Below are 27,009 nucleotides of genomic sequence, written 5' to 3' on the forward strand. Positions count from 1 at the left end.
TACTGAAAGGTATCAATCAGTACAGGGGTACAAATGGAGCACTGTGAAGTCATCAACAAGTGAAGAAAATATGGCTCAACAGTGACTGTACCAAAATCAAGGCAACCCTCCAAGACTGATAGGGAGGCCCCAAGAGGCCTACAGCAACATTAAAAGGGGCTGCGTGCTTTAGTCAGAATGGATGAAATCATGAATAGCTCTATGTATCTGTCTATTTTGTCACAAAAACTTCAAGCATCTGTTAGGAAGCTGAAGCTAAAGAGTAACGTCACCTATCAGTATGACAATGACCCAAAGCATACATCTACACCAACGAAGCAATGGCTTCACCATAGGAGGAGAGGCCTCTGCCATTCTGCAAGGAGGAGTGGGCAACAATTGCCAATCCAGATGTGCCAAATTGATAGACCCTTACCCAAAAAGACTGTAATAAAATTTAAAGGTGCTTCAACCAAGTACTAGTTCAGGGGGTGTGGATACTAATGCAGGTTTTTGTATGATTTCTTTTTTTACTAAACTGTTTCTGATTTGTTTTCGACTTTTTTGTATAGATGGCAATTTTGCAATAAAAGTGGGAAAAGATCTGACAGAATTTCTCTCAGTTTCTTTAATTTATATAAAAAAATACCATTTTGCATTGGTGTATAGATTTTTATATCCAGTGTACCTCAGGAACATGTCTCTATATATATATATACCAATACTGGGCATATTTGCCCTAGAAAAGTAACACATAACAACCTGCACCACAGGAAAACAATAAAAACAAAAATTTAATAAGTGTCTATGGGTTACTGCATGGTTGGAAAATTTGCATTGTTGTTAAATTAGTCCCAAGATCTTTCCAGTTCAAGTGAAATAGAAGTAACTGTCATTAGGGAAAGAAGTTCCGGGCTCTCCCTAATAAGACACCAACTGCGACCAAACTGAGCTGTATACTAGAGAGACCTAAGCTACACGATATAATATATAAATGTAAGACATATTTTAGGATGAATTCAGAATCAAATTATGCTTATTTAACGGCCAATTTGCCAAGCAGTTCTCAATTAATCTGTGGCAAAACAAGGTAACTAAAATAAAAAATGTATCGTCTAAGGTGCTGCAAACATATTTCCACTTTAAAGAGCTCATATCGATACATTATTTTGATCACTAAATGGGCTACTGGCAGTTTGTGCAATCCTTAAATGTTTTTTTTGTTTTTGTTTTTTTTTTTTATCTCTGAACTTCCCATTAAAGGATGCACAGATAAGAATGAAAGAAAAATGTACTTTTAAACAGCTGACAAATTTAGAGGCTTCAATAGAAAACATTTTCCCCATTTCCAGATGAACAAAGTCTGCAAAAAAAGGTACTCTACTGCAAAAGCATTAACATGATTGAAGTGTCTTACTGACAAACCATAGAAAAGTGTCACTGACTGTTTCCAATCTGAACTAAACACCTCATTCATTACTCATTAATTTATGACTTCAGTAGATCTGCACCCCCTTTCTTTGAAATTCCCTTCCCTGTTTCATACAACCTTTTTCAATCACTTCCTTTAAACAATCTCTTAAAACATATTTCTTTAGGAGAAATTTACCTATATCCACAGACAACTGCAACAAATCTCTTTTCTATGGCTTTGGATCTGTCCCTTATTAAGAGCCCTAACACATGAGTATTTTTTAAACGTGTTTGACTCGGGTTTGAGTGTGCACATTATCTAACTTATTTCATTTTATTATGCCTGCTTTTACAAACCTCCCGCATTGAAGCACAGTTGTGTTCCATACGGTTGCATTTGACAAAAAAATTGACATATATGTGTGTGGCCCATTTATCAATGTACAATGAGTCAAAATACTAAAAATTCGTATTTTTTAGTATCTTTTTAGTTTTAGAACTGTGCGTATTTTCTGTATTTTTTTTATGAATTTGCGGGAATTTTTCATACTTTGCAACAATTTGCGTGACAAAATTGTATTTGTCGCAACGAGTGTAAAAGTTTTGGAATTCATTCAAGCTTCGGTATCGTGACTTTCCTTGGGCCAGGTTGGAGCTGCAGAGTGACATGGAGTCCTATTGGAGGCTTCCAAAAACATGCACAGAAGGTTCAAAGTCAAAGTTTTTTTGCGCCTTTTACAATTGTTGGATCCGAAAATTTCAGAACTGTCGGATCGTACCACGATATTTTAATACGACCATGATCCAAAATGTTCATACTTTTAGCACACATCAGAAAATATTGGATTTAATCCGATCGTACTTTTAGAAGTCCGAAATTCTGACTTTCATAAATAGGCCCCCTATGTGTAGTTACTTTTAGTAAGTTATTAGACTGAATGGTGACCCTTGGCCCTTGACATATGATGAGAACCTTAGACAAAAGCAAGGAGGCTTGTTGAAAATTATTCTTATTGTACAAGCTGTACAATGCAACCAATCAGCAAAATGTTTTTTTTTTATCACACTACTACCCAGTTAAAGCAAAGATATAACACCTAACTATGTAAATCAGCACTACAGTCTTTAAATGTTAATACAAATACTAAATACTGTATATGCTTTAAATTTAAAGAGGTAGTTTATGAGAGAGCAAAATAATTTTTAAATCAGAGGGCCCAAATCCAACTGCACCAACCACGCTACTGGTTGTACCAGCAGATAGAATTTTTCCAACATACTTAATAGAATGCAGTACAGGCGGTTTTGGGCATTTTGCCCCCAGCATAAAATGCCTGTTACAAGATTAACCTAAATGCAAAACAGAAGGTAAACACTATTTTCTTCCCAAAAAGCTTTAGCTGTACTTTACAAGCAAGTTATCAATGGCAAAAAAACAAGAATAAATAAAGGTTAAAAATGTCCTGCCTTACTTATATTATAAAAAGGAGCTATCAAGAGGCTCTATAAATCAGACACATTTAGGAACACAATTATCCACTGAAACCCAGGCTACATTATTACATTAAGCAAACAAAAGTGGCTTTTTTCCACTCTTCTTGGTATTCAGTTAACATCTTCACTAGAAAGTATGCCCTTTATATTTCTGTAAGTTATGTTTACAAACAATGCTTTGTTTTTTGGATACAGCAATACAAAGAATCAATTCAGACAGAATCCCAATTATCTCATCCCAGAATCAGAGTAGAAAGCAAACCTGTCCCATGAAGCTGCATTAAAATCACAGTATTGTGAAATAATAAATTAATGTCAGTATTGAACTGATACTGACCAATTTTATAATTTACATATAAAAGATGAGCAATTAAATACTGGCACCATATAAAGTTGCTTAAGTCAGCATATCAGTGCGGTAGCCACCTGCCACTATAGTTTGTACTGTTAATTTAACAATTTTCTCTTTCTTTTACATCCACCATATGCCTATATACAAACAAATGTGAATCTTTAAAAGTACTACAAGAAACTTGTTACTGACCCACCTATTTTTACTTCTAAAAAACAGTCCTATTGCTGCTACTCACATGCATTGTTTACAACAAAGTTAAACATTTAAGACATTTAAGTGCAATTGTAATAGCAAATTAATTGCTCTTTATTGTTATGGTTATTAAATTAATTTACTTTTTTAGTTTGCCTCAAAAAAGAAAAAAAAGAAAAAACCACCAAAAAGCTACAGTTTTCTCTATATCAGTGATCCCAAACCAGTGGCTCATGAGCAACATGTTGCTCACCAACCCCTTGGATGTTGCTCTCAGTGTTCCCGAGCCAAGTAGTCATTTTTAAATTCCTGACTTGGTGGCATTTCGTGGATATTAGTAGCCCACGGTAGCAAGATTTATTGTGGGTAATTAGGGTGAAGACGAAAAGGGCTACTAATAGCAGCTACTTTTTTACAACTAATAAATGGCAGAAAATACCCTGCCATAGACAATACTAAGAACTTCCTCTGCTAAAACACACGTAGAGATAATTATCAGTAAACAATCAGCATTGTCTATTTTATTAGCCGTGACAAGTAGTTGCTACTAATAGCTCTATGTGTCTTCACCCTTAGGCTATTGTGCCTTGCAAAGATTAGCCACCTCCAATAGATCTTTGCTACCACTGGTGACTAATCTCTCCTAAAAGCCTTTCCACCGGCAACGAAGGGAATAACCGGTGGAAAGGCCTACGTGTCACTTCGGTTTTCCGCACAAATTTTACTTGCTGCAGAGGCACCCAGACATCTTAAGGGCTGTGACACACAGGGAGATTAGTCGCCACGCGACAAATCTCCCTTGTCACGGGCGACCAATCTCCCTGAAATGCCATCCCACTGGCTAGAATTTAAATCGCCGGTGGGATGGCATACATGGCGCCGTGATTTGCCTAAGTCACGGACATTTCCTCTCGAGGCAACTTCGGAAAATCGCGGCACCACGTATGCCATCCTACCAGCAATTTACATTTCTTTTTCTGATCTTATTATTGGATTTTGGATCTATAGCTATTATAATTGATACAACCAACATTGTACAGATGTGAAATGTTTTAACTAATGTTGCAAATTGTAACAGTTCAGAGTCTACACCTGGATTACAGAGCTGCAAACCTGAAACACCAGAGAAAGGAACATTAAATATTTAGACTTCAATTTTAGAAAAAACAAGTTAAAAATGAAAGATAGACACCAACTGAAATAAAAATAATTGAAAAGGGAAACAAACCTCAAGCAATGCAAAATTTGTAAGCAAAAAATCATTTTCTGGTTTAACTCTCAGATACTTAACTTTAAAAAGGAATAATCAGTAAGTGAATGCTATGTACTATGTATGAAAAACACTAACAGGGAACAAAATGTCTGCTTGTATTAAATATCATTCACATATTTACATGGTGGCAAAGAGACTTGTGTCATCTGCAGTGCAAAGGTGTACAATATCACTGGGGCTCATTTATAAAAATTAGGCAAATCTACACATGGACAGTAACCCATAGCAAAAAAACAGTGATTGTTTTCAGCCGGCTGCAGGTTGAACGATGAAAACAAATATTTGATTGGTTGCCAAAGGTTACTGCACAGGGGTAAATGAGCCCAACTACTGGTTGCAACTCTCCAAGACTGACATTCAGCAACAATTATGCAATCAGCTCAGTGAGCATTTAGTTGTAGGTGGCACTCAAGAGCAGCATTCACTAGTTTCTAAGGGAACCTCAGGACTATTATATTCATGAATGGCCTATAACTAGAACTGGAAAAAATGGTAAGAGACTGTCCAAAGGCCTTGCATTACCAATATCAAGGCTTTTGGCCAAAAGCAGTAATCATGTCAGAGGGGCTTGAGAACTGGCACCACTAGGGATGCACCGAATCTCGGATTCGGCCCGAATTCAGGTTTTTTTTTTTTTTGGTTTTTTTTTTTGAAGGATTCGGTGTCGGACAAATTCACGATCCCAGCCGAATTGAATCCAAATCCTAATTGTCATAAATTAGCATATGCTAATTAGCATTCGGAAAGGGTTAAATGGTCTGGGGAACTCCTTCCAATCCTAATTAGCAAATGTTAATTAGGATTCGGTTCAGGATTCAGGAAGAATCTGTCAGGGTAGGTTTGGGGGTTTGGCGAACCCAAGAAAGTGGGTTCGGTGCATCCCTAGGCACAGCACACCCTTTCCAGCAGCTACACTATACACTGACATTCCCTCTCCAACATTAAAAGTTCCCCGATACGGTGTATACGGCTTAAACAAATAGTTCATCTCAAAATTAACTTTGTGCAGAAAGTAGTATTTATAAGAGACTCTAATTATTCCTAATTTTTTGTGGAGATAAAAATAGTTTACATTTTTATGACTTTCTAACTGCTTGATAGGAATTAACAAACACAGCAAACAGTGCATATGTCAGAACAGAAGATGAACAGTAGCCTCAACAGTAGGATAAACAATAAGACAAAATTAACAAAAAAGAAGGATTAAAAAGCTTCCTTGTGGACCACCAAAAAGAACTAAAAAAATGTTAAATTACACTATGTATATGTGACTATACAAGATGCTTTATTTGAAGGATTCATGGTTATGGTTTACAGGCATTTCTGATCTGCATAGTCCTCTCAGGGAGAGCCATGGTGATTAATACCCCCTTTCACAGCAAGCATCTACATCTGCATCCCATTCTAGCAAATGAGAAATTACTGCCCTATGGCAAGCTACCAGCTGTATACCACCACTTTTAATTTTTGCAAAATATAAGAGATTACTAACATCTTGGGTAACAAAAAAACGTAAAAATGCAAAGAAAGACAGGCATTCCAAAAATGTAACCCAATGTTTGTTCATACAGGTGCTATTTAAATGGACTGAATGGTAAAGACTGGCAATTGTTCAGTTTTGTACCTGTAGAGAAGTTATTAATGTGAGGTATGCCTAGAAGGGGCTCAAACAACATAACAATCATTGACCCTTGCAATATTAACAGTTAAAGTAAGTTGCTATGTTACTATCTGTACTGTAAACAAGCAAATGTTATAGCACCTCAGCATATTAAGTGTTTGCATGCCTTACCCCTATGACCGTTTGTATATCTTACCCACATACATGGGCAGCCAATACTGTCCAATTTAAGCAATGCAGACCAAACTAGTCAGACATCCACTGTGTGTAACCTCAAACGAAGACAACATTCCAGTGGCTGTACCTATCCATATATACAGTCATCAGCAAATAGCTTCCCAGGTAGGTGAACGGACCATTAAATTAGCCATTAAAAAACTAGCACATTTATTTGTGTATATGCCCCTCAACTTGTGTGGCCAAATTCAGTGGCCAGGTTGAGGACAGGCAAGAATTAAGCAGAAACAAAAATAAATAAATAAAACAGCTGCACCACTGCCAACTACAGCACTTGTAACAATATATCAGGAAAATCTAATAGTATCAGTTTCAATCCACATTTTCACACTTTGCTTCTATATTATATTTAAATTGGAGATTTCAATAGGAAACCAAAGCACCCTTTGTTTAACACAGTTCAGCTTTGGTAAAATTGTATACAGAATAATGAAGTATTATGGTGTTAGTAATTCTTATTTTTGGTTACATCTCTCTCCCCATGCTCAGTATAGGGGAATGGTATGTGGAGCAAATTCAATAATTTTTTCCCCCAATGCAAAAACAGGCCAGGAGGCATGGACAAAACAACTTAACAACCATCTGCAAGCGGGTAAAATCAACATATAAGTGGCACGGCAGTCTTGTCTTGCTCTATTACTGATTCTAAACACAGGATCAAAATCAGAGCAAAAATTTCATGGAAAGATGAATAGTCCCTCACTAGCATTACTAAGCAAATGTAAAGTATACATATGTGGAACTGTAACTCAAAGAAACCTATATATATGACTTTATGGCAGCATACAAATTCTAAATAAGGTGAATTTGCTGCGTACCACTAAGATTAGAAGAAAACAAATCAACCATATGAAAAAGAGATTCATTTAATTGTGTGCACCATGGGTTATGTATGATCCAAAATTTTGTATTTTTGTTTTTTTAGATCAATTTTTAATAAGGCCAGAAAAGGCCCAATCCCGAACTGAATCCTGAGTTTGGTGCATCCCTAATGTAAACAAGCAGATTATAAAAAATATCTCACATTCCACATGATTGTAACTTGTATTTAAACTATATTTTTTGGTCACAAGACAAGATGTTTGCCTAAACATAACTCGAGCAGGGTTGGGCAAAATAAATCACCCTAGGGGGAAAATGAGACCCTTCCAAGATTTGAAGCAAGATAGCTTTAAGCTATGCCAAGCCCCACACTTTGAGCTCTTTCAGACTGTCAAAAATCCTTGCATTACATATGAAAAGTACACAACACAAAACAGTTAAAACATTTAATGTGCATTTGCTGTGCTGTTTTTTTTAACATTAAATGTTATAGTCAAAATGTTTTGCAATTAACCCAATGCAATCAAGATTTTTTTTCTCACCCTTAACATTTTGCTAATTTTCAGTCCACAAAGAATTTAAAGCAGAATATTTTGCAAAACATCTGTTAAATCAATTAAAGTGGAATGATGGCTAAAACTACAGAAAGTCTTCCTGTAAGAAACAAAGAATTCCAGAACCCAGGAGCTTTTAAATCGCATGTGTTTTTCATCAATGGGGGACAATTTCTCTTTGTGCTACTTACGCCCTTGCCTTCTTTACCCCTCAACCATGCACCCTCCACAATGTCATACTACTATGTAACTTTGTCTACCTTAGCAGTTGAAGAAACATCGACACTACACTATAGAAGTTCCTTATTTCCCTCTTTATTGTGGCACTTTAGTCACTAATCTTTTCCTCACTGACTTTAGCAAGAATTCATATATGTAACTAAATAACAATCAATCTTTTCGTGCCGACACAGCAAATTTACAAAATGTACAGAAGGGCTGTTCAACTGCATCCAATCAGCAGGAAAACTAACGGTTCTAACCACAATTTCCACCAATGCAGTTAAATTGTTGCAATACATAAAAGAAACTGTGGAGCACTTGGGAAATTTGATAGGCAAAACTCGGACACCTCATCCAACCCACATGCCTTTATCTGTACAGCACTATTATTCACTGATTATACTACAGAGATTTATTTATTTTTTAAGAACTATATCATGCATTTCATGAAAAATGAAAGAACATATTAGGGAAAAAAATGGTATTGGGGTAAAGGACAGGTCAACCCAAAAAATAATTTTTCCTGAAAGAAAACATAATTGTAAGCAACTTTGCATACACATTCATTACAAATTTGTAACGGTTTTTAAGTTATTTGTATACAGTATTGCTGATAAATGCAATACTTTTGTATTCTCTGCCCTGGTCGATCTGGCTTTTGAAACAATGTAATACAAGTAGCAGCCTAACAGACCTGCCTTGCTGGAGGAGACTAGCTTTTGCAACATTGTTTTAAAAGTAACAATCAGGAGTTCAGCAAATGCTGCTTTTGAACAGCAATTACATTCACAAATAACTTTTAAAGCACTAAATAATTTTAATAAAATTCATACTGAAAGTTGCTTAGAATTATGTTTTCTTTTTTTTAGGCTAAAATTATTTTTTGGGTTGACATGTCCTTTGATTTTTATGACATTATTTCTCCTCTGTCCCCAATGTGTTGTTTTTGTTACTATACCAGGCTAATCAATAAAGACAGCCAACAAAGAAACCAAATTAAGAGATGACAAGTTGTTCCCTATAGATTACCGTCTGTAAGAGGCTAAAGGATTTAAAAGGCAGAGAATACAGTTCATAACACTAATTTGATATCCTGCTTAACTAAAGACATTTATTATGGTTCTTGACCCTAACAGTTCTAAAGAGAGTGTACTTTATGTGAACACACACACTTCTGGCTCAAGAACAAACTATTTTGCTTTAAATAGCGCAAAAAAGTAACATTGTTTTCCAACCATTTTATGATTGGAATTCATTTTTAAACTATAGAATAGATGGATGAAAAGATAAAAATACAAGTGGGTATTCCTTCTGGGTACGTACCACTGAACCACATGAACAGACCCATTAACAAATAATTGACAAAATACTATTATTAAAAATAATATTCCCATAAATTATTTGTAAAAGTAACAATGTTGGAAAGAAAGCAGATAGTGAGGGTTGCTATGGTTATCACTTTCTCATAAGCACCTAAAATATTAAAATTAGTCTGCCTAGACTAGTAACTTAGACCTTATATATATATATATATATATGTATTTAATGGTCGCTTACAGTAAAAGGAAGAGTTGTTTTAGGCAAACACTCTCTGCAGTCATTCTATTAAAAACTGGGATATTTTAACAAAAAGATACTAAAAAATGGCCACCCATTCAAACAAATCAGTTATTGTTTATTCATATATTGTAATATATTACAAATTTGTTAAAAGCAACCCATAATCTGAACAATTTTATAGATTTTTAGTATTGTATTATGCAGTTTTGTAGAGACTATGTTTTACACTTGCATCATGTTTAAAGCTCACTTTTTAATTGGATACCATAGAGATCAATTGAAATTAAGAAGTTGAGAATAATGTGAGCTACAAAAGAAGCGGACTACTGATAAAATTATTATTATAATGATGGATCCTCAGCAACAAATGACTGAAGGGAAGGGGGTGTCATGTTCTATGCATCATCATGTCAACAATTCACCAATAACAAAGCATAAATGTATAACAAGTAGGAGGTATGAATTCTTACAAGCTAGCAAACGTTAATAAGGAAACACCTTTATAATGTAACTGACAGTTATATGTCAACAGAAGACATGCAACCAGTTCAAAATCTTGTACAATATGTGCGCATACATGTAGGCACTATAGATTCATGCAAGAACTTTCCATAATGGTGTGTAATCACTATGCAAAGAACTGTTTTTTGTTTTTTAAATTAAAAATAGGTTTCTCAAAACAAGGATTATATAAGGAAACAATGGCAGTGATTTCCAGTAAAGGAAAGAAAGCAGTACAAACAACACACTATCAATTCAGTACTAACAAATGAAGCATCGAGACATACAAAACACAGAAATAGTAATAAATCTGTCACCATTACTAGAGATTATTAATTAGGAGAGGGGGGCAGAAAAAAGGGCATCCAATTTATAATTAGTAAGTGCATGGGCTCAATGCCTCAATACAGGCACCTCATCTGTAATAATACTTTCCTTCAGTAAAGTTAAAAATGAATAAAAAATAAATATACTTCAGTTAAGTTAGTACAAATATAGGACTGACGAGATTATACCTAAAAGATCTTATTTACATAAGCAGTTTGGGCACACACTTGTTACAGATCATGTATATAAACGTCACAAAACTATGTTACAAATGGCATTACTATATATTACTTGTGCTAGCTATATGTACAAAAATTAAAACATGTGGAAACAATTTAAGGGCCAGATTTAGCAATATGATTTTTTTCTTTTTTACATGCAGTAATGAAAAATTGAACTGACCAGGTGAAAATTTTAGACTGTTTAAACCAGTGGGAGGAAAAAGGAAGACTTTCTGTACGTTCAGTTTACATTTTGTCCTTTCCAAGACACAGAATTATTCCTATTTGATGAGAAAGGAGCAAACATCTTACACTAACCTGTCACGTCACAAACATTTCCACTACAACCAACCTTAAAGAGTGCAACTTTACTGCATTTAGAGCTTTCACTACAAAATTGAAAAGACAGAACATCTTTGCACACTCAATATAATTATAAACACAATAATTAACACCCTCCAGATGTCACTGTAATCACTTTAGCAAACACTTGGAGAAACAGAATTCTTTTAAAAGTAATTGTCAAGCACACAGACTATAAACTGCACATCAGAAACTTCACAGTTATTTCAAAGAAAATACAACAAACGTACAAACGGGAAAAAGCAGGGTGTTGGCATGCTATGCAAGTCACTGTTGTACATCATAATTCTTTGACATTTATCAAATAAAAACTATAAATCAGCACGTCTTACTAGGTACAGTCAAAAGGTATCTTTACAGTGCACAATTATTTTAGCGGTTCCTTACCAGATCCACTGAATTGACTGCTTCCTAGTGTAGTGGGTCTGGTTTTCCCACTATTAACAGGTGGGGAAAACATCTGAAAAACAGAAGAGTATTGCTTTAAAGTTAGCTGTCGCTCTCTTGATATAGAAGTATGCATTTGATTAAATTATTGATTTACTTAAAAATGGAGAAACTTCTTTTTTGCTAAGCTTTAAATAAAACTTGACTGGCACAAAGTGCATAATGTACATACACTTAGGTAATAATGCCACTATTCCAGGCCCATGTCATGGATGAATGATGAAAACACTATATGGATGTGAAGTGTTATTATGCAGCCGAAACACTGAGCAGTTTATCAGTGTGAATTAATTTTATTTTATCTTGACAGCTTCACTTACATCCCTGTACACATGGCAACAGGTCTGGATTAACTTTGTCTATTTAGAACCTAGAGCTGTGTCAACTTTACTATTATAATTTAATAAAAATATTAGAGAGACACTCATGGGGGTTTAAACTGGGTTGCTGCACTGGGGGGTCAAGAAGGTATTCATCTTGTAATCATACTGATCCCAGTATAGATTACAGTGATTATAGGCTAGGAGTCTAGACATGACATCAAAGTGGAGGTGTCCAGACCCCAGGCTGCCTCTTGGCATGCTCTTTTTACCGTGTGGAAGAAGCCAAAAGAAGACCCCGAAGGATATCGTACCGCACTGAAATCCAGCAGGTCACTTAATTCCTTGTCTGTTCCTATAGCGGCCATCCGCTGCTGAGGATTCATCTTCAACCACTCAGATCAACTCCTAGGACACAGCAAGAGGGGGAAAAAAAAAAAAACACACTTACCATCTGCATCACAGCACTACAACCCCTCCCTTTCTGACTCTGACACTTTGATGGAGGGTGGGAGGGCACAGGGAAGGGGACACTACACTCTCCTGAAAAAGCAGTAACTGTCTGGAAACTTTCACCCACCGCCCCAGCAATTATGTCTGACTCTGTGGAGACCTGGTCTGAAAAACGTGCACTGCATTAAGAGACACAAAACAATAAATACCATAGCAAAAAAAAGAAATGCAAAGGCTAAAGAAGCCTTCACAAAGATTACAAAGTGACTCACCATCTTCTCCCAGCAATAGCTCAGGCAAGTGACTCTCCCAAAGTAAGAATGTGTTATGGAGGAGCAAGGTGACAGCAAGAAACACTCCAGTGGCTTGCACCCTCCTCTGTCACCCTGCTTTTAGCATTTCACCCAGCGGATGCCAAGGCCAGGGGTGAAAGGTTTGTGCCTCATAGGTTAATGCAATCCTTTAGGAAAAACACAATGCTTCCAGCTGTTGTAAACTAAAACTCCCAGAAAGCTGTCCTGGTTGCTGGAAGTTGTATTTCACCAACAGCTAAGGGTGCCAAGCTGAGCATCTTCAACCTCTGCTCTATGGTGTTGTTGAACTTAAATTCCAAACATGAAAGCTGTCAAGGCATGACGGGATTGATAGTTCAACAACACAGCTGTAGAGCCGCAGCTTGAATAGCGCTGCCTCGGGCTGCTTTGGATCGGAAATTGCTGTCCTGTGGCTGTTTCCAAGTTTTCCTGTGAGCTCAGCAAGTAGGTTTGCAAGGCAGTGCTATAGTGTGCTATGGGAGATCTGGATGTGCACCCCCACCCCACAAGCACCATGGGCATAGGCATGATAGCCGAGAGCGCACAGAGCCCCCAGCCCTCCCCCGCCACCCGATTCTCTCTCTCTCTCATCCCATCTTTTATAGATTTCTTTTACCTTTTTTCCGTTCAAACATCCAACAATTGGGTTGAAGTTTATCGAGGTCCCGCTTCGTCTTCTTTCACGGCGCTTAAAAGCAGTTTTCCCCCGCCTCTGTGCCAAGATGCTCAACACAAACAAGGTTTCCGTGGGATTTCACCCGTGTTTATTACCGCTACACGTTTTCTTTTCCCCGATAGGAACTTGTAGGGCTCCCTCAGGCAGACATTTTTTTCGCTTGTCGAGCCTCAGCACCACGTTAGAACCTAGTTGAGTATCCCTCCGCTAGAGGGAGGGGGGGTCCGGCTCCTCTCTTCCATTAACTCTTTATTCTGACCATACGCATCTCCAGTAGTGAGAAATAAAGGTCCGGCTAAACAGGAGGCGGAGGTATACAGAGAGGGGAGAGTGTAAGGTCGCAGTTCCCAGTGAGCTTTGGGGATGTGAGGGCGCAGCTCGGGTTTGCCGCGTCCGTAATTCGGCACTTAGAGACACGCTAGGCTGGAGCTTGGGCTCTAGAGGGATTTACTGTAGTCCTGTAATACTTCTGAGGGTGCCGCTAATTGGAGAGGCGGATGCGCCCTTCTTAGAAGGGGTCAGTCAAAGAGACAGCAGCTGTACGAGTGGTGGCCCTCGGGGGTTCTGCCCGTGGCAGGCTAGGATCGATGCCGTCAGAATTGGTTGATAAATGCGCTTGTCACTAGGCTTCACGAATCAACTATGTGGGCTATGTAAATCCCTGGGCAGCCAGCTGCAATAGCAACCTATTGTCTTAGTTTGGTGTAAGCGCACATAACGTAGAATATAATTTCCTTAGGTGTTCTGGTTTGGCAAATTGGCGTCTTGCTATTTTGTAACGCCGCTAGGTGCGAAGGGAGAACCCCTGTCTTGTTACGGTATTGATGCGCGTTCGCGGCTTTTACGGAGATGAACGTGTTAAAGGCGCGCTCACTAACGTGGGGGTGTAGGGACACGTGACCTGCTCCCCAGTCTGCTTGCCGAGCGCCAGCTGAGTCTCCTCCGCTCGCCTCACAACGCTTAGAATCGCCTTCCAGCGAATAGCCGATAGTTGGAAATTAGCCTGGGGCTTTGCTTTCGATAGAAGCGTATTGTCCCGAGTCTCAGTACCGTCCGGAATTAGTGGCCTTGTGTAATTAGCTAATTAGACGTGTTGTCGGAAATGAGCGATTTCTTTTGTTGCTTCGCGACTGGATAAGACACACGAATAATGACAAACTTCTAGTCTGAATATGCTCATTTGTTTTATTAAGTGTGCTGCGTAAAGCAGGTGCTAATATGCAGTCTCGTTAAATCCTACCATACCATTTTGTATTATAAGAGCAGAATTAAATGCAGTCTATAGCAATGATATAACGATTCTAAATTATGTTTGGGGGTGGCCTTGGCTGTAAATAAGTCTTGTGTGCAAAATATTGCAATGGGCAATATGTACAGCTTGGAGCAGTTTTCCCATCATCTTTAGCCTCTGTATTGCATAGGGTAGCCACCATCTACTATGTCTGCCTCTGGAAAATGAATGCCAAGTTGTTCCTCATGCTAGTTCTTGTTAACTAACCTGAATTGTGTGAAGGTCAACTGCATCTCAAAGCTGTTTGACAATGTACCATATAATGTTTATTTTAAAAAGAAATTGCCTGCAATTTATATGTATTCTCTGCTGATTCTGAACCCTGCTACAGTGTCTTTAAGTTTGTTTACTTAGTTATGTAGATGTTGATCTGAGAATTTGCAATTGGTCCTTTTTTTTTTTTTTTTTTTTTTTATATATAATTACCTAGCTGTTTGTTGTAGCTAGTATAAATTTTACCCTGGCAGCCAGACCCCTACTATACACTGCAGTGGTTTGTATAAATCACCGGAATAGGAGATGGGATAGAATAAGTAAAAAGTACCAATATCAAACATCTAGCCTCACAGAGCAGTAGATTTTTGGCTGTTGGAACCAGTGACCCATATTTGTAAGCTGGAAGAGGAAGAAAAATGAAACACTAGAATAATACCATGGGAAAAGTTGTTGAGGATATGATAATTTACCTTTTAGTATATTGTAGGTTATGTAAAAGGAAAGGTAAAATAACAGGGTTTGCTAGTAGCACACACTGAGCATCTTTTTTTTCATTGGGCTGAGAGAAGCGGATTCACTTTTATATACTACAGCTTCTGCCTCAGTGCAGGCAAACAGAGCATAGGTTGGCCAGAAAATGCCTGCTTTCACGTTTTTCGGGCTGACCTGTAGTTTTCAGCGCAGGCGCGTGGTGCAGTGTAGGGAAGTGGATCTGCTTCTCTCAGCTGTACCAAAAACTCCAGCCTGAAAGAAGAGGACCAACCACTTTGTTTGATTTTCAGCACTGTTTGCCTTTCAAAATAACTTACAAAAAATGAGGTGTTAGTGCTACACCTCAAAGCCCTTTACAATACATGAGTCCTATGCTGCCTGTTAGTATTCTCAGTTTGCATTACATTTACAACTATTAGTCCCCCAGCAAACGGTGTGACTGAGTTAGTAAGAATAGGGGGCAGATTTACCAAAGCACGAATTCGAATCCCGAATGGCAAAAATTCGGATTGTAAATGAAAATTTTGCGACTTTTTTGTCGCCATCGAGACTTTATCGTATTTTGCGTGACTATTTTGTCATCGTCGCGACTTTATCGTATTGAAAGATCATAAACGGCGGAAAAACCTTTCCGACTTTGCATGATTTTGGAAGCCTCACAGAGGAATAAATGGCACTCTGCAGCTCCAACCTGGCCCAAGGAACAATACGTTTTTTTTACGACGGCGATGAAAAAGTCTCGAAAAATATACGAAAAAGTGTAAAAAATACCGATCATTACGACAAAAACGCATTCGGACCATTCGTGGATTAGTAAATGTGCCCCTAGGTTGCACTTATCCTTACCTCAGGAGCTCTAGTGAGAAAGCAAGGAGCATTTAAGCCCCAACCAATTGTACTACATCCGGTAAGTAGTTCCTTGTTTTAAAGACTGAATGGCAACTAGAAGCAATATTTGACTACAATTGTGAGTGCTGGCACAAGGGTATTTCTAGCAGCTGATCAACGCCACAGTGCAGGTTAGACAAAGAGCTCAAGATTTTTCTGTCTTTTGTATACAAACTTTAGCCAAATATTGCTTCTAGCTGCCATTCAGCCTTAAAAAAAAAAACACAGAACATACTTCAGGTGTGGGATGATTGACTGACTTAACGGTCCCTGCCAGAAGCACAGTAGGACGGGGAGAGCCAATCACAGCCCTGCACTCACACAAGCAAAGACAGGCTTCAGTTCCCTATCAGGTCAGCCTAGTTGCTGATTGGTTCCTATCCTACAGTGCGGTGTACGGAGGGCAGCCGGCTCCCCAGCTCATCCAGAGAATTCAGCCAGCAGAAAGTGAAACGGATGGGCGGGGCTAGTGGGGTTTTGGGCAAATTTCTCAAAAAATCAGTCCAAAACACAACTTTTTTAGCACAATCCTTCTATATCTAGAGGAGTATAATTCACTGGTACATTCATAATTTTTATAGGATGTCTCCTTTAATGAATCTGATAAATGTGAGTAGGTCTGGCCAGACCGGGGCATGACTGCACCCCCACCTAATGGTGTAAAATTTAGTGGTGAGCACAACTTTTCCTTGTTTGCTATATTGTTAAGTGTAGTACTAACACCTCATTTTTTTGTAAAAAAATATATACATTTTTAACTGCAAACTGAGCACTGGCAATTTACACAAGGGTGCTTCTAGCAGCTGGTCAATGCCACAGCATGGGTTAGACTTAGTGCTGGTGATTTCTTTCTGTATAGTGGACTGTAAAACCAATGTACTGTTCAAGAGAGACTTTCCCCAAGCATTGCTAGTAGGTGCCAGCCTATGGAAATTTGATTATAGACATTCTATTTACATTTATTTTCTGCTTAACCAGATCTTTGGAAACAGCCTAAGTCACCAAGTATACACAGCACTGACAGGGTCAAAGAGCATGTGCAGTGCCTCAAGGAACAAGCCTGCCTAGATAAGAAAGATGGGTTGCTATGGGGACAACATTGGAGGCCTAGATCTTTTCTAATAGTTTACTGAGATTTCAATTTCTCCCTCAACGAGAATTGTATACATTTACACATCAAAATATCTTGTTTAGTTTCTCTAGTTAGGCCACTTTTTTAATACTAATTCTGATGTTTGCTTAATGTTTGTTAATGAATTTTGGCATAATCCTGAAGCAACTTTAATGCTGCATCTGTATTATATGAGAAGGAAGGTATAATCACTGGGGGGTGCCAAAACTGTTAGCCCCCCCCCCCTCATGATTTTAATCACTTACCTGATACCCCGGATCGGTGCTCCTGTTAGCCGAAATCTGTACCAGATCAGGGTACCTACGAGCGAATGCACGTTAGAGTGAAAAGCTGAACTTTAACAAAAAAGGCAGTGTTTTGACTGTACTGCACATGCGCGGGCCCTGGGATCTCAGAAAGAAGACGGGAGGAAGAGGATTGCTTGCATGCAGGTACCCCAAGCTGGTTCAGTTTCCCCCCTGACCGGGGCACCAGCTTGGGGTATCAGGAAGTGATTACATTACTGGGGGGGTGCCTAACTTTTTGGGCAAATAGGACAGTTATATAGGTAGGCAGTGTTGGGTTGTAGCCGCCACCCCAATAAAGTTTGCTTCTGAAGAAACCTGCCTAGGAATCTGATCATTCAGACCGTGGAGTTGTGGTTTTTCTGTGTGTTTCCCTTCATCATACTTTGCCTTAGTGAATAGTAAATTGCTAAAAACACCAAATTATTTACAAGGGCAAAAAAGGGTAATGTTGGGGGTAAAGGCAGTAGGAGTTTACTGATAAATAAATATGCTTCTAGTAGTTTTCTGTGCCAGAGTTCTCACATAATCTCTGGTACTGCTATGCCTTTAAATGAATCATTAGAGAGAACGTGTTTTTGATGACACTAGAGCTAAGACAATTAGCTAAGCAATTCAGAAGACGAGAATGAGAAGAGAAAGCAAAAATCAGTCAATAGAGCACACATGAAAAATCACTCATGAAAAATATAAACACGCACAAGGATATGTGTGTCATTTAGTGTGTTTCTGATTACATGTTTGCACACATGAAATGCTTTAGACCTTTTAACAATGTAAAAATAAATCTTGACTGTTTTACTGAAACTACAATCCTGTGAAGTGTGTGCCTAATCTACTTGTGCCAGTAAGGTTTTTCCTTTTTCTGCAGGTTGCGGCTGCTGCACTTGGACCACTGATTCTGAGAGGTGAGTGACCCATTGCCTTAAGTATTCAAGGTGATTTTTAAGTGAAAGGTTTCGGGCCATAAGCACCCAGACCTGGAGTATTTGGTGAGCGCCTATTAATTTATGTGGAGCGCTCCAGATGGCTTATGAATGAGAGCTAGTTTCAAGTATAAAAGCACAAAAATTGTAATTGTTTATGTAAAGCTAACAGTACACAAAAAGATCTGGTCACAAGTCTGTGCGGCTTGCTCCTCACCCCCCCCCCCCATTTTGTTTTCTCCCCCTTTTGTTTTCTCCCCCTACAAACCAGGCAAGTTTAAAGGGGCAGTTCACCTTCCAAAAGTTTAAACTTCTGTTTTCCCTCTGGCATTTCAGAATGATAGCCTAGTACCCATGTGCAGATTCTTAAAATTGTTAGTATTTGTTACATTGATACTACAATTTATGTCAGCAACAAGTATTAGTTGTATCAGTTATCTGTGCTTAGGGAGATTGTGTAATAGGATTCTGTTCTTTTTATATGTATGTTTAATATATTAGATTTTAGCAGTGTCAGAGTCAGCAAACCACCTAACTGAGCTGTCCCTGTGCAACATTAACAATGAACTTTGAGCTTTAAAAATTAAGGAAACTTCTTGTATCAACACAACTCGAGGGCTGCATTAGATACACAAATTCAGCTATATAGGAATACTAATCAGCCCTTCCAAACTTAATTACTGGGCAAACCAACTCATTTTTACACAACTGGTTCAATTCCGATGTGGATAACCTCCTTCTTAATGCCACGATAGCCGGATCCCTTGGATCTATCTGCAGTGTTCCCTACAGGAAAGCCGTCGACCTACCAGGCATGACCCTGGTCATCACATGCCCACAAAAGCATTCTCTACACCAGTGATCCCCAGCCAGTGCTCACCAACCTCTTTGATGTTGCTCCCAGTAGCCTCAAAGTAGGAGCCCATTTTTACATTTCTGGCTTGGAGGCAAGTTTTGGAAACCCAGAGACACAGTTTTACTCCAAGCAGAGCCTCCTGCAGACTAGCAAGCATATATAACATCCTATCAGGATCTACCCCATTTGCCAGAGCAAGTCAGAAGTGGGAAATGGTATTTCCTCAGATGCAGACAGGTAGGGCGACGCTACCTATGATTTCTATAATTTCTTAATATCCACAACAGACAAAATTACTCCATTTAGAATCATACATAAAAATATGTCACACCAGTAAAATTGAAGCTATTCGGGGCTACTGCAGATTGTCCTAAATGACAGAACCCTAATGCCAATTTCTTCCACCTGGTATGGGAAAGCCCTCTCATCCAGAGATAGTGGAGCAATGTGGTGGAATACTTTTCACTACGTCTCTCACTCCCTAGAATTCTCTACCCAGAGGTCTGTCTTTTGGGCTTAGTGGATGATATAGTCTCACAGAATAACACTGGAATATTGTGGCGATCAGCCTTATTCTATATCAAAAAGCTAATAGCTATCAAATGGATAAGTCCACAGACACCTACGGTGCAACAATGGTTAGACCTAATTCATAAAGGGCTATGACCAGTACCATAATCTTATGCAATATGCAATGTTAATTACATAACAGCCCTAGAATTGTTGTTTCGTTCGTATGGAAAAGCAAAATAAAACCTTACAAAAAAAAATTAGGAATGGGGGCATACATTTTTTTGGTATGTTACTTGAAGGAACCGTAACACTAAAAAATTAAAGTGTATAAAAGTAATTACAGTATAATGCACTGTTGCCCTGCACTGGAACAACTGGTATGTTTGCCTCAGAAACCCTACTTTAGTTTATATAATCAAAGCTGCTGTGTAGCCATGGGTCAGCCAAAATTAGATTCATTAAGAAAAAATGATTTTTAAATTATAAAGGAATTGTGTTGCTAAAACTAAGACTCATAAGTTTTAGCCCACCTTTCACTGCCAGGTGCAAAACTGCTTTTGACAGAAATAGCACAAAATATAGGGGCAAAGTATACTATCAAAAATCATGGTACTTTGCAGCTGTATTTACGATGTTTCACTACTGCATTTTCTGAACCAAGGATTTTCTTCGCTGCCCATGCTGTTGGCAATTGGCAACAGCAATCTATTGAGCAGTTAACTCTTTACCTCCTGTATTGGTTTATAGTTGCATGTAATCTGTATGTAAAGTGTGATGTATACACCTATATATAGTAAAGCACTGTAGAGTATGTTTGTGCTTTATTAATAAATGTTAAAAAGCCAAGCTCATAGAGCCCCCAGTGGCTCAGTGGGGAAATGTTCCAGTAAACCCTTTACATTCCAGGGTTTGGATCTCCAAGACAATTCCATAGATAGTGTTTCATTTGTAAGATGTGGTGTGCCACCTTTTTGTCAGATTCTTTTTATCATATGCCCTTTGTGATTTGCCATTTTCTCTCTAATTATAGGTGTAGTTATAGAAACCACAGGCTTAATTAATAAACAAAATGACAAAATACAAGCAAGTCAGTCTATGATGAGTGATGGTGTTAATGGATGATTACATAAGGCCTACTAAAACATTTCTGTATGTGCTGCAGGTTGGACAGTTAAAACAAGCATTGTGCTTAGAATCCATATCGTTAACAGGTTATATGACTGATCACTATGAACTTAAATGTCTCTAAGGTTATAACCTCCGGTACCCAGAGGTAGTTAATAATTTTGGAAGAAGAGCATTTTTTGAGATTGCACACTATGCCTCTCCATAGGCTCAAATACAGCAGTGGAGAGAGAAAACGTCTCACATGTCTTTAGGCAGATCTGTACATTTTTTTTAAAATAATGACTCCTAGCTTCACCTCACTGGCAATGGCAAAGACAGCCTAAAAATACTGGAATGTTTGTATCTGCAAGAGCTGGAGAACAATGGATTTCAGGTCCCTGCAAACATGCAAAAATTTGCATTAGAGCATTTATATCATTTTTCTAAAATTAGAGTTGTATCATTCTTAAAATATATTGTATTATGTCAGGCCATGGGCTTGAGCAAACATGTCAAGTTAATAAAGTTGTATGTGGTATGCTGTATTGACCATGCAAGGGAGAAACTAATGATCATATAACTGAGGGCCAGGGGAAATTAGTTCAGTGTTTACCCTAAAAGTAAAAGAAAAAGCTACTTGTTTTAAAAACAGTACAGATACTGTATGCAGCAGGCTGTACAATTCTACCCTTCTAAGGCATCTATGAGCTATTCATTGTTTAAAAGTAAAATGATTGGCAAGCCGATCACAGTAGACACTGGACACCTTTTTGTGATGTACCTAAAAATATTAATACAATTATTACATTTCAGCATATCAATTATGCAAGTACTGGTATATGTATAATAATATAAAATGTGCAGTTGAAGACCAGCACCCCAAATAAAAATTCTTCAATTTTTTGTGTTGAGTGTGGTCTGAGCCTTAATAATGCCCATACCGACCATTACCATTAAGGCCACATGGAGGCAGATTTACTAAAACTCTACTTTAAAAAAAAACTAATTTATTTCCACAAATGTCTGACATTTATCAAAAAATTAAATCGCCGGTGGGATGGCATACACAGCACCGCAATTTCCACCGAAATCTCGGAAGTTGCCTTGAGAGGAAAGCAAGGAAAGATCTTCCAGGAAGGGGCATCTGCCATTGACTTCTACCTGATCTCGACAAAGTCGAAAAAATAAAATTTTCAGCGTGTTTAAGTGCTAAAAGAAACCATTCAAGAAAAAAAAAATCTAAATGTTAGTAAATGCTAGCGATGCACCAAATCCACTATTCTGTGATTCATCCAAATCCTTTGTGAAAGATTTGGCTGAATTCCGAATCCGAGTCCTAATTTGCATATACAAATAAGGCTACTGAAAAAAAACTGCATGTGAAGCGCGCTGCGAAAATTTTTCAACTTCTCTGTTTATGTGAAGAAAAGTCCCATGATTTTAAGGATTCTGATTCGTTTAGGCCAGGTCCATGGATTTGGACAAATCCTTCTGAAAAAGGCCGAATCCTGGATTCGGTGCAATCCTAGTAAATGCCTAGTCATCTTTGCAACTTTTGGTCCAAGGGCACTAAGATCAAGAGCATTACCTTTCAGAGTGACCACCACTGTTAGCAAAACAAAGGAACCATGACTACCTCAACACAAAACATGCATGTATAAGAAAAAAGCAGTCTGTCATATTGGATCTGTTTAGCAGATTTTTAATCCTTTCCATGTCCATGCAATCGAAAGCTTTGGTACTTCCACTTTGAGTCCAGGAGATGAAAGGGGTTTGTATGGTTAAAATGTGAAAGTACCCCTTTAAGGCATTTCATGACATGCATGACTTCATGACAAGCTACAACCTGAATTTCAGTTCCCAGTAATGCTGAACCTATTAACCAGTTAATAAATACCTATCTTTGTTAAAAAAAAAAAGCATGCCAATGTCAAGAATAATGGTTGTTCCAAAGACTTCTTTAGCTTATAAATATGCCCTCAGGAATTTTAGAGGTCGCCTTGCCTTTCTTAGGGCCAAATATAATATGGGCCTATTGACCGAACTAGCCCAATATCGGCCACAAATAGGTGGGGGTATTGGGAGAAGATTTGCTTGGCGACCTCACCAAGCGAGCGGATCTTAGTGTGTATGGCAATCTTTAGGTTCTGTCTACGGCATTCTGATGTCCCAAGCAGCCTGACGGAAGCACAGGCATTGATCTCTACTGCACATTTGCCCTTTATTTGCATATTTGTGATCTGATTGATGCAGTTCAGCCAATTAGATTAATGAAGGGGCATGCACAGTTACTGCTGGTGCCTGCTCCTCCCTCCTATGTGAGTCCCCTGGCTGGTAGAGTGAAGATACTTTATGCAGCACTACCAGTGCAGGTAGATATAATAAAAACTGTCTTTTTTTTCATTAAACCAAATTGCAAATATCATGTAAATTACTATTTCTCCTTATTTTTTGAAAAATTGTAATAAAGGTGAACCACCCCTTAAAACAAGAGGAAGGCGGGTGGTGGAAGGGGCAAAAATAAAGAGTTACATACACATTACACAGTAAAACAATCACTTATTTCTGGCTATAGTATATAGACACAAACAAAATTGCTTTAATAAATGGGTGAAGGAGAATTTGCCCAGGAAATACCATCAAATTGTGAAATAACCTTTAAATAAAACATCTCTAAGAACATCACGGCCCTTATTTTAATCAGATTTTAAAGCTGTACATTCTACAGGATATTTACCTTGTAAATTGCTATGTCAATTAATAGTGTGGTATAAATAACATATATACAAGATTTGCAAACACAGCTATGCACATGTTGGAAATTTACAATTGTAAAGTAATACACATTGCAGAAAGAAGTTTACTCCCCGAGGCTTAGAAGGAATTATGGGGTTTATAACAATCACACCTGTAAAATTAGCTGCTAAATGGAAGCAATTGGTCATTAAAAAGCCCACACCAGAATGAGGTCAATGTGTTACAAGGCCAATTTGATGTTCTTTGATTCTTTATATAGAAAGCTTGCATGAAGGGAATTGCTGCTTTCTCTGATTTACATTATACTGTGTACTTTTTTATTTTAAAAAATGTGTAGGCTTGTCATTATGTTAAAGTCAAGCTGCAAACTGCTAAGATATAAGTAAAAAGCACAACTTTATATAAAAACACATTTTGTAGTGTTTACAAAGTTGTATGAAATAGTTTTATACATTAGTTAGCAGTACTTGTAACAGAGTGGAGTGGTGACATAAAGGAGCTGTCCATGCCAAAAGCCACAGGTCACTCAACACCCACTACTTTCCCAAATAATTCTTCATCTCACTTGTCGTTGTCCTTTTTTTGTCTGTTCTGTCTTTAATATCCTTCCCGCTCCTACTTTCTGGGGCACCAGTGAGCCCCTTTTATTACATAACAATATAATGGTAACGTATGTGCTGCAGTCATACACCTTTCTTGTCAGTGCAATGTGATTCTTTGTTGTGCAGGCACAACCTGCCTAACTTTCCAGTCTTTAGCACTAATTATTTGGATGGGTGCCATGCTAGCATCCTGGGAACAGAAGGAACCAAGTTTAGTCTCTTGGCCCCTTAAGCAATCTATTTTGTTTTCAATATAGACAAAACTAATTTTCAGTTGATGCTGTGTTCGTTGGTGTACAATTTATGCTTCATCTAGAATTTAAATATTGCATATTTGTCCGTTAAAATGATCAGTTTTACGTCTCTCTTTATACTCCCTCTTATTTCTGATCCATAACTTATTTTTCAGATATATGAGTTGGTTCTCACAGTCATGGCAGTAGCGCACATGTGTTTTTGTACATGATATCCCTCTGCAGATTTTTTTTTCTTCAGTGATGTCAGCACAGTGTAAATAGAATTTTCTACAAACATTTCTGCAAAGGGCTACATGAAATTGACTCTACCACTGTGAAATTGTTTGCTTTCCACTTCAGCATCTGGCACTTTTACCAGGTCATTCAAAAACAAAAAGCATTATTGTGTTGAATTGGCAGAAAGCAAGGTAGAAGCTGCTTCAGAATGAGCACTACAAATACTGATAGGATTTTTTAACACTGACAACTTGACTTATTTTGTTGCCTTTATTGATTGGAAAGCAAATAGTTCTAAATGAGTATGTGTAATAAGATTACCGGTGCGGCGGGGACGCCCGCCGCGCTGCCATCGGCGGGGACGCCCGCCGCGCCGCTCGTCTTGCCGGCTTCCTAGTGTGCGCGCCGCGCGCCTTCATTCTATTTAAGGGCGCAGGCGCGCTGACGCATGACGTCAGCGCGCAATGGCGCCAAATTTGAATTATTTAAAGGGCCTTTCCTTTGTTTCTCATTGCCCGTGATAGGTTTATTCCTGGTGCTTGAATTTGTGCTTAAAGCTTTTGTTTGTTCCTGTTTTTGACCCTGCCTGGCTTTGACGATTCTGATTATCTGTATCCTGATCCGTGCCTGTCCTTGACTACCGTTTTGCCTCATCCTTCTGATTGATTATCCGGTTTTGACCCATTGCCTGCCTGACGATCCTAATTATCTGCCCGCCTCGGCCCAGCCTGTCTGACCACGTATTTGCCTACTCCTTTCTGTACGTGACCATTGGCCTTAAGACTTTCTACAGTCGTGCCCCATTGCTAGCCAGAACTCCTGCTCTGCACCTCTCGTATAAGTCCAGGTGGCATCCGAGTAGCTGAGGGCTCCTCCCAAAGCCAAAGGCGGTCACGCTACTGGTGAAGCACGAGCCGAGACCAGGGTGCTTGGCACTTGTTCTGGTATTGGGTGCCGACCGTGACAGTATGTTAAGAATTTTTGAATTACAAAAGAACAAAGCTCTTGGTTGTCTGCCCTATACCCACCTAAGGAAGTTTGCAAGGCAGCATTTAAGATGGTCTCTGAGACAAATCTAGGCACATGTAAACACATCACTGCACTCCATCATAGGGCCAGAATAGCTCAGAATGCTACTAGATGAGGGTCTGATGGCTTGGCCACCTCTTTACTAAAGTACTCATTTTGATTCCATCTGCTGGTGTACAGAGCTTTGAATAGTGTGAAGTTCAAGCTAGAAAGATGTAAATATTTCATTAATACGAGCAGCAGAAATTAAACATTTTACAGTGCCGCTAGGAATTACTTAATCATGCTTGATTCATAATTTCAATTAGACAAACGGACATTTCTAGCTAACACACCATCAACAACACAGAATTGCAATAAGTAACTAGAAGCAGCCCAAACAGCCCCAAGCTTCAGGTCTGCTATAAGTATCAGGATTCTGCTTACTCTGGAAACATTTACTATTGTAGTTGCTATTTGTTCTAGTACAGACTGCTCTTACATATTTTTAATCTTACTCAATCCAAATGAAGTGTAACATTATTTACTAAGTCCTTCTGGCTCACTCTGGGACAATACAAGTCATACTAAACTCCTTACACTCTGGTGCTGATTTATGAACATAGGGCTAAATTTCACAAGTGCAGTGATCATTATCAATAAATCAGTACTTAGTTTTCAAGTTAGAAAATGAAAGCAGAGACCTGACTGGTTGCTAATGGCAACTGCATTTAAAATATCCTTTGAGCCCACAGTTACCTATAAGTTTGCAACAATACAAAGACAGGTGCCACAGCAGAATTAGAGGGTCCCATTTAATACTGAGGGCAAAATGCAGGAAGAAAACTTGTAGTTCCCCCACCCCCCACATAATTCTGATATAATTGAATCTGCTTTAAACTAACCCAAAATTTTGCATGTGTTACTAGGCTTAAGCTATGTAGCAAAAAGGGAGCAAAACTTGCATGTGTTTGCAAATGACATACAAGTTGCATCCAGAACATTTTGGTCATCACAAGGCCATGGCCTAATACAACAATATACTTCAATTGTGTGTGATTTCAAAGGCATACATAGGACAAAACAGACAGGACAATTAGTAACTAGCGACTTTTAAGAA

The 27,009-nt window shown here is 38.4% G+C and overlaps 1 protein-coding gene and 1 long non-coding RNA gene across 9 annotated transcripts in view; one reads left to right on the forward strand and one right to left on the reverse strand.

Annotated features, from left to right (window-relative positions):
- The window catches only part of tcf12 (transcription factor 12 (HTF4, helix-loop-helix transcription factors 4)), a 145,798-nt gene extending 131,376 nt beyond the window's left edge, over nucleotides 1–14,422 (reverse strand). Inside the window, exons 1-3 of one of the 8 annotated variants that reach the window (XM_004912704.4) lie at nucleotides 13,285–14,422; nucleotides 12,174–12,309; nucleotides 11,522–11,594 (exon numbers count right to left, since the gene is read on the reverse strand). In XM_004912704.4, the coding sequence (XP_004912761.1) occupies nucleotides 11,522–11,594; nucleotides 12,174–12,287 (187 nt within the window). In that variant the 5' untranslated portion in view covers nucleotides 12,288–12,309; nucleotides 13,285–14,422. Of the gene's footprint in view, nucleotides 1–11,521; nucleotides 11,595–12,173; nucleotides 12,310–12,626; nucleotides 13,125–13,284 lie in introns of those variants that run through there. The other 7 variants (XM_012959616.3, XM_004912703.4, XM_004912705.4 and 4 more) reach the window with 7 other exon arrangements.
- A 1,679-nt stretch (nucleotides 14,423–16,101) lies between these two features.
- On the forward strand, nucleotides 16,102–25,622 carry LOC105946778. Its single transcript, XR_004222037.1, has 3 exons — nucleotides 16,102–16,250; nucleotides 18,519–18,555; nucleotides 25,609–25,622. It is a non-coding gene; the product is annotated as an uncharacterized LOC105946778 (long non-coding RNA).
- Nucleotides 25,623–27,009: the final 1,387 nt, after the last annotated feature.

Source organism: Xenopus tropicalis, chromosome 3, assembly GCF_000004195.4.
Source record: "Xenopus tropicalis strain Nigerian chromosome 3, UCB_Xtro_10.0, whole genome shotgun sequence".
In the NCBI taxonomy this organism is placed as follows: domain Eukaryota; kingdom Metazoa; phylum Chordata; class Amphibia; order Anura; family Pipidae; genus Xenopus; species Xenopus tropicalis.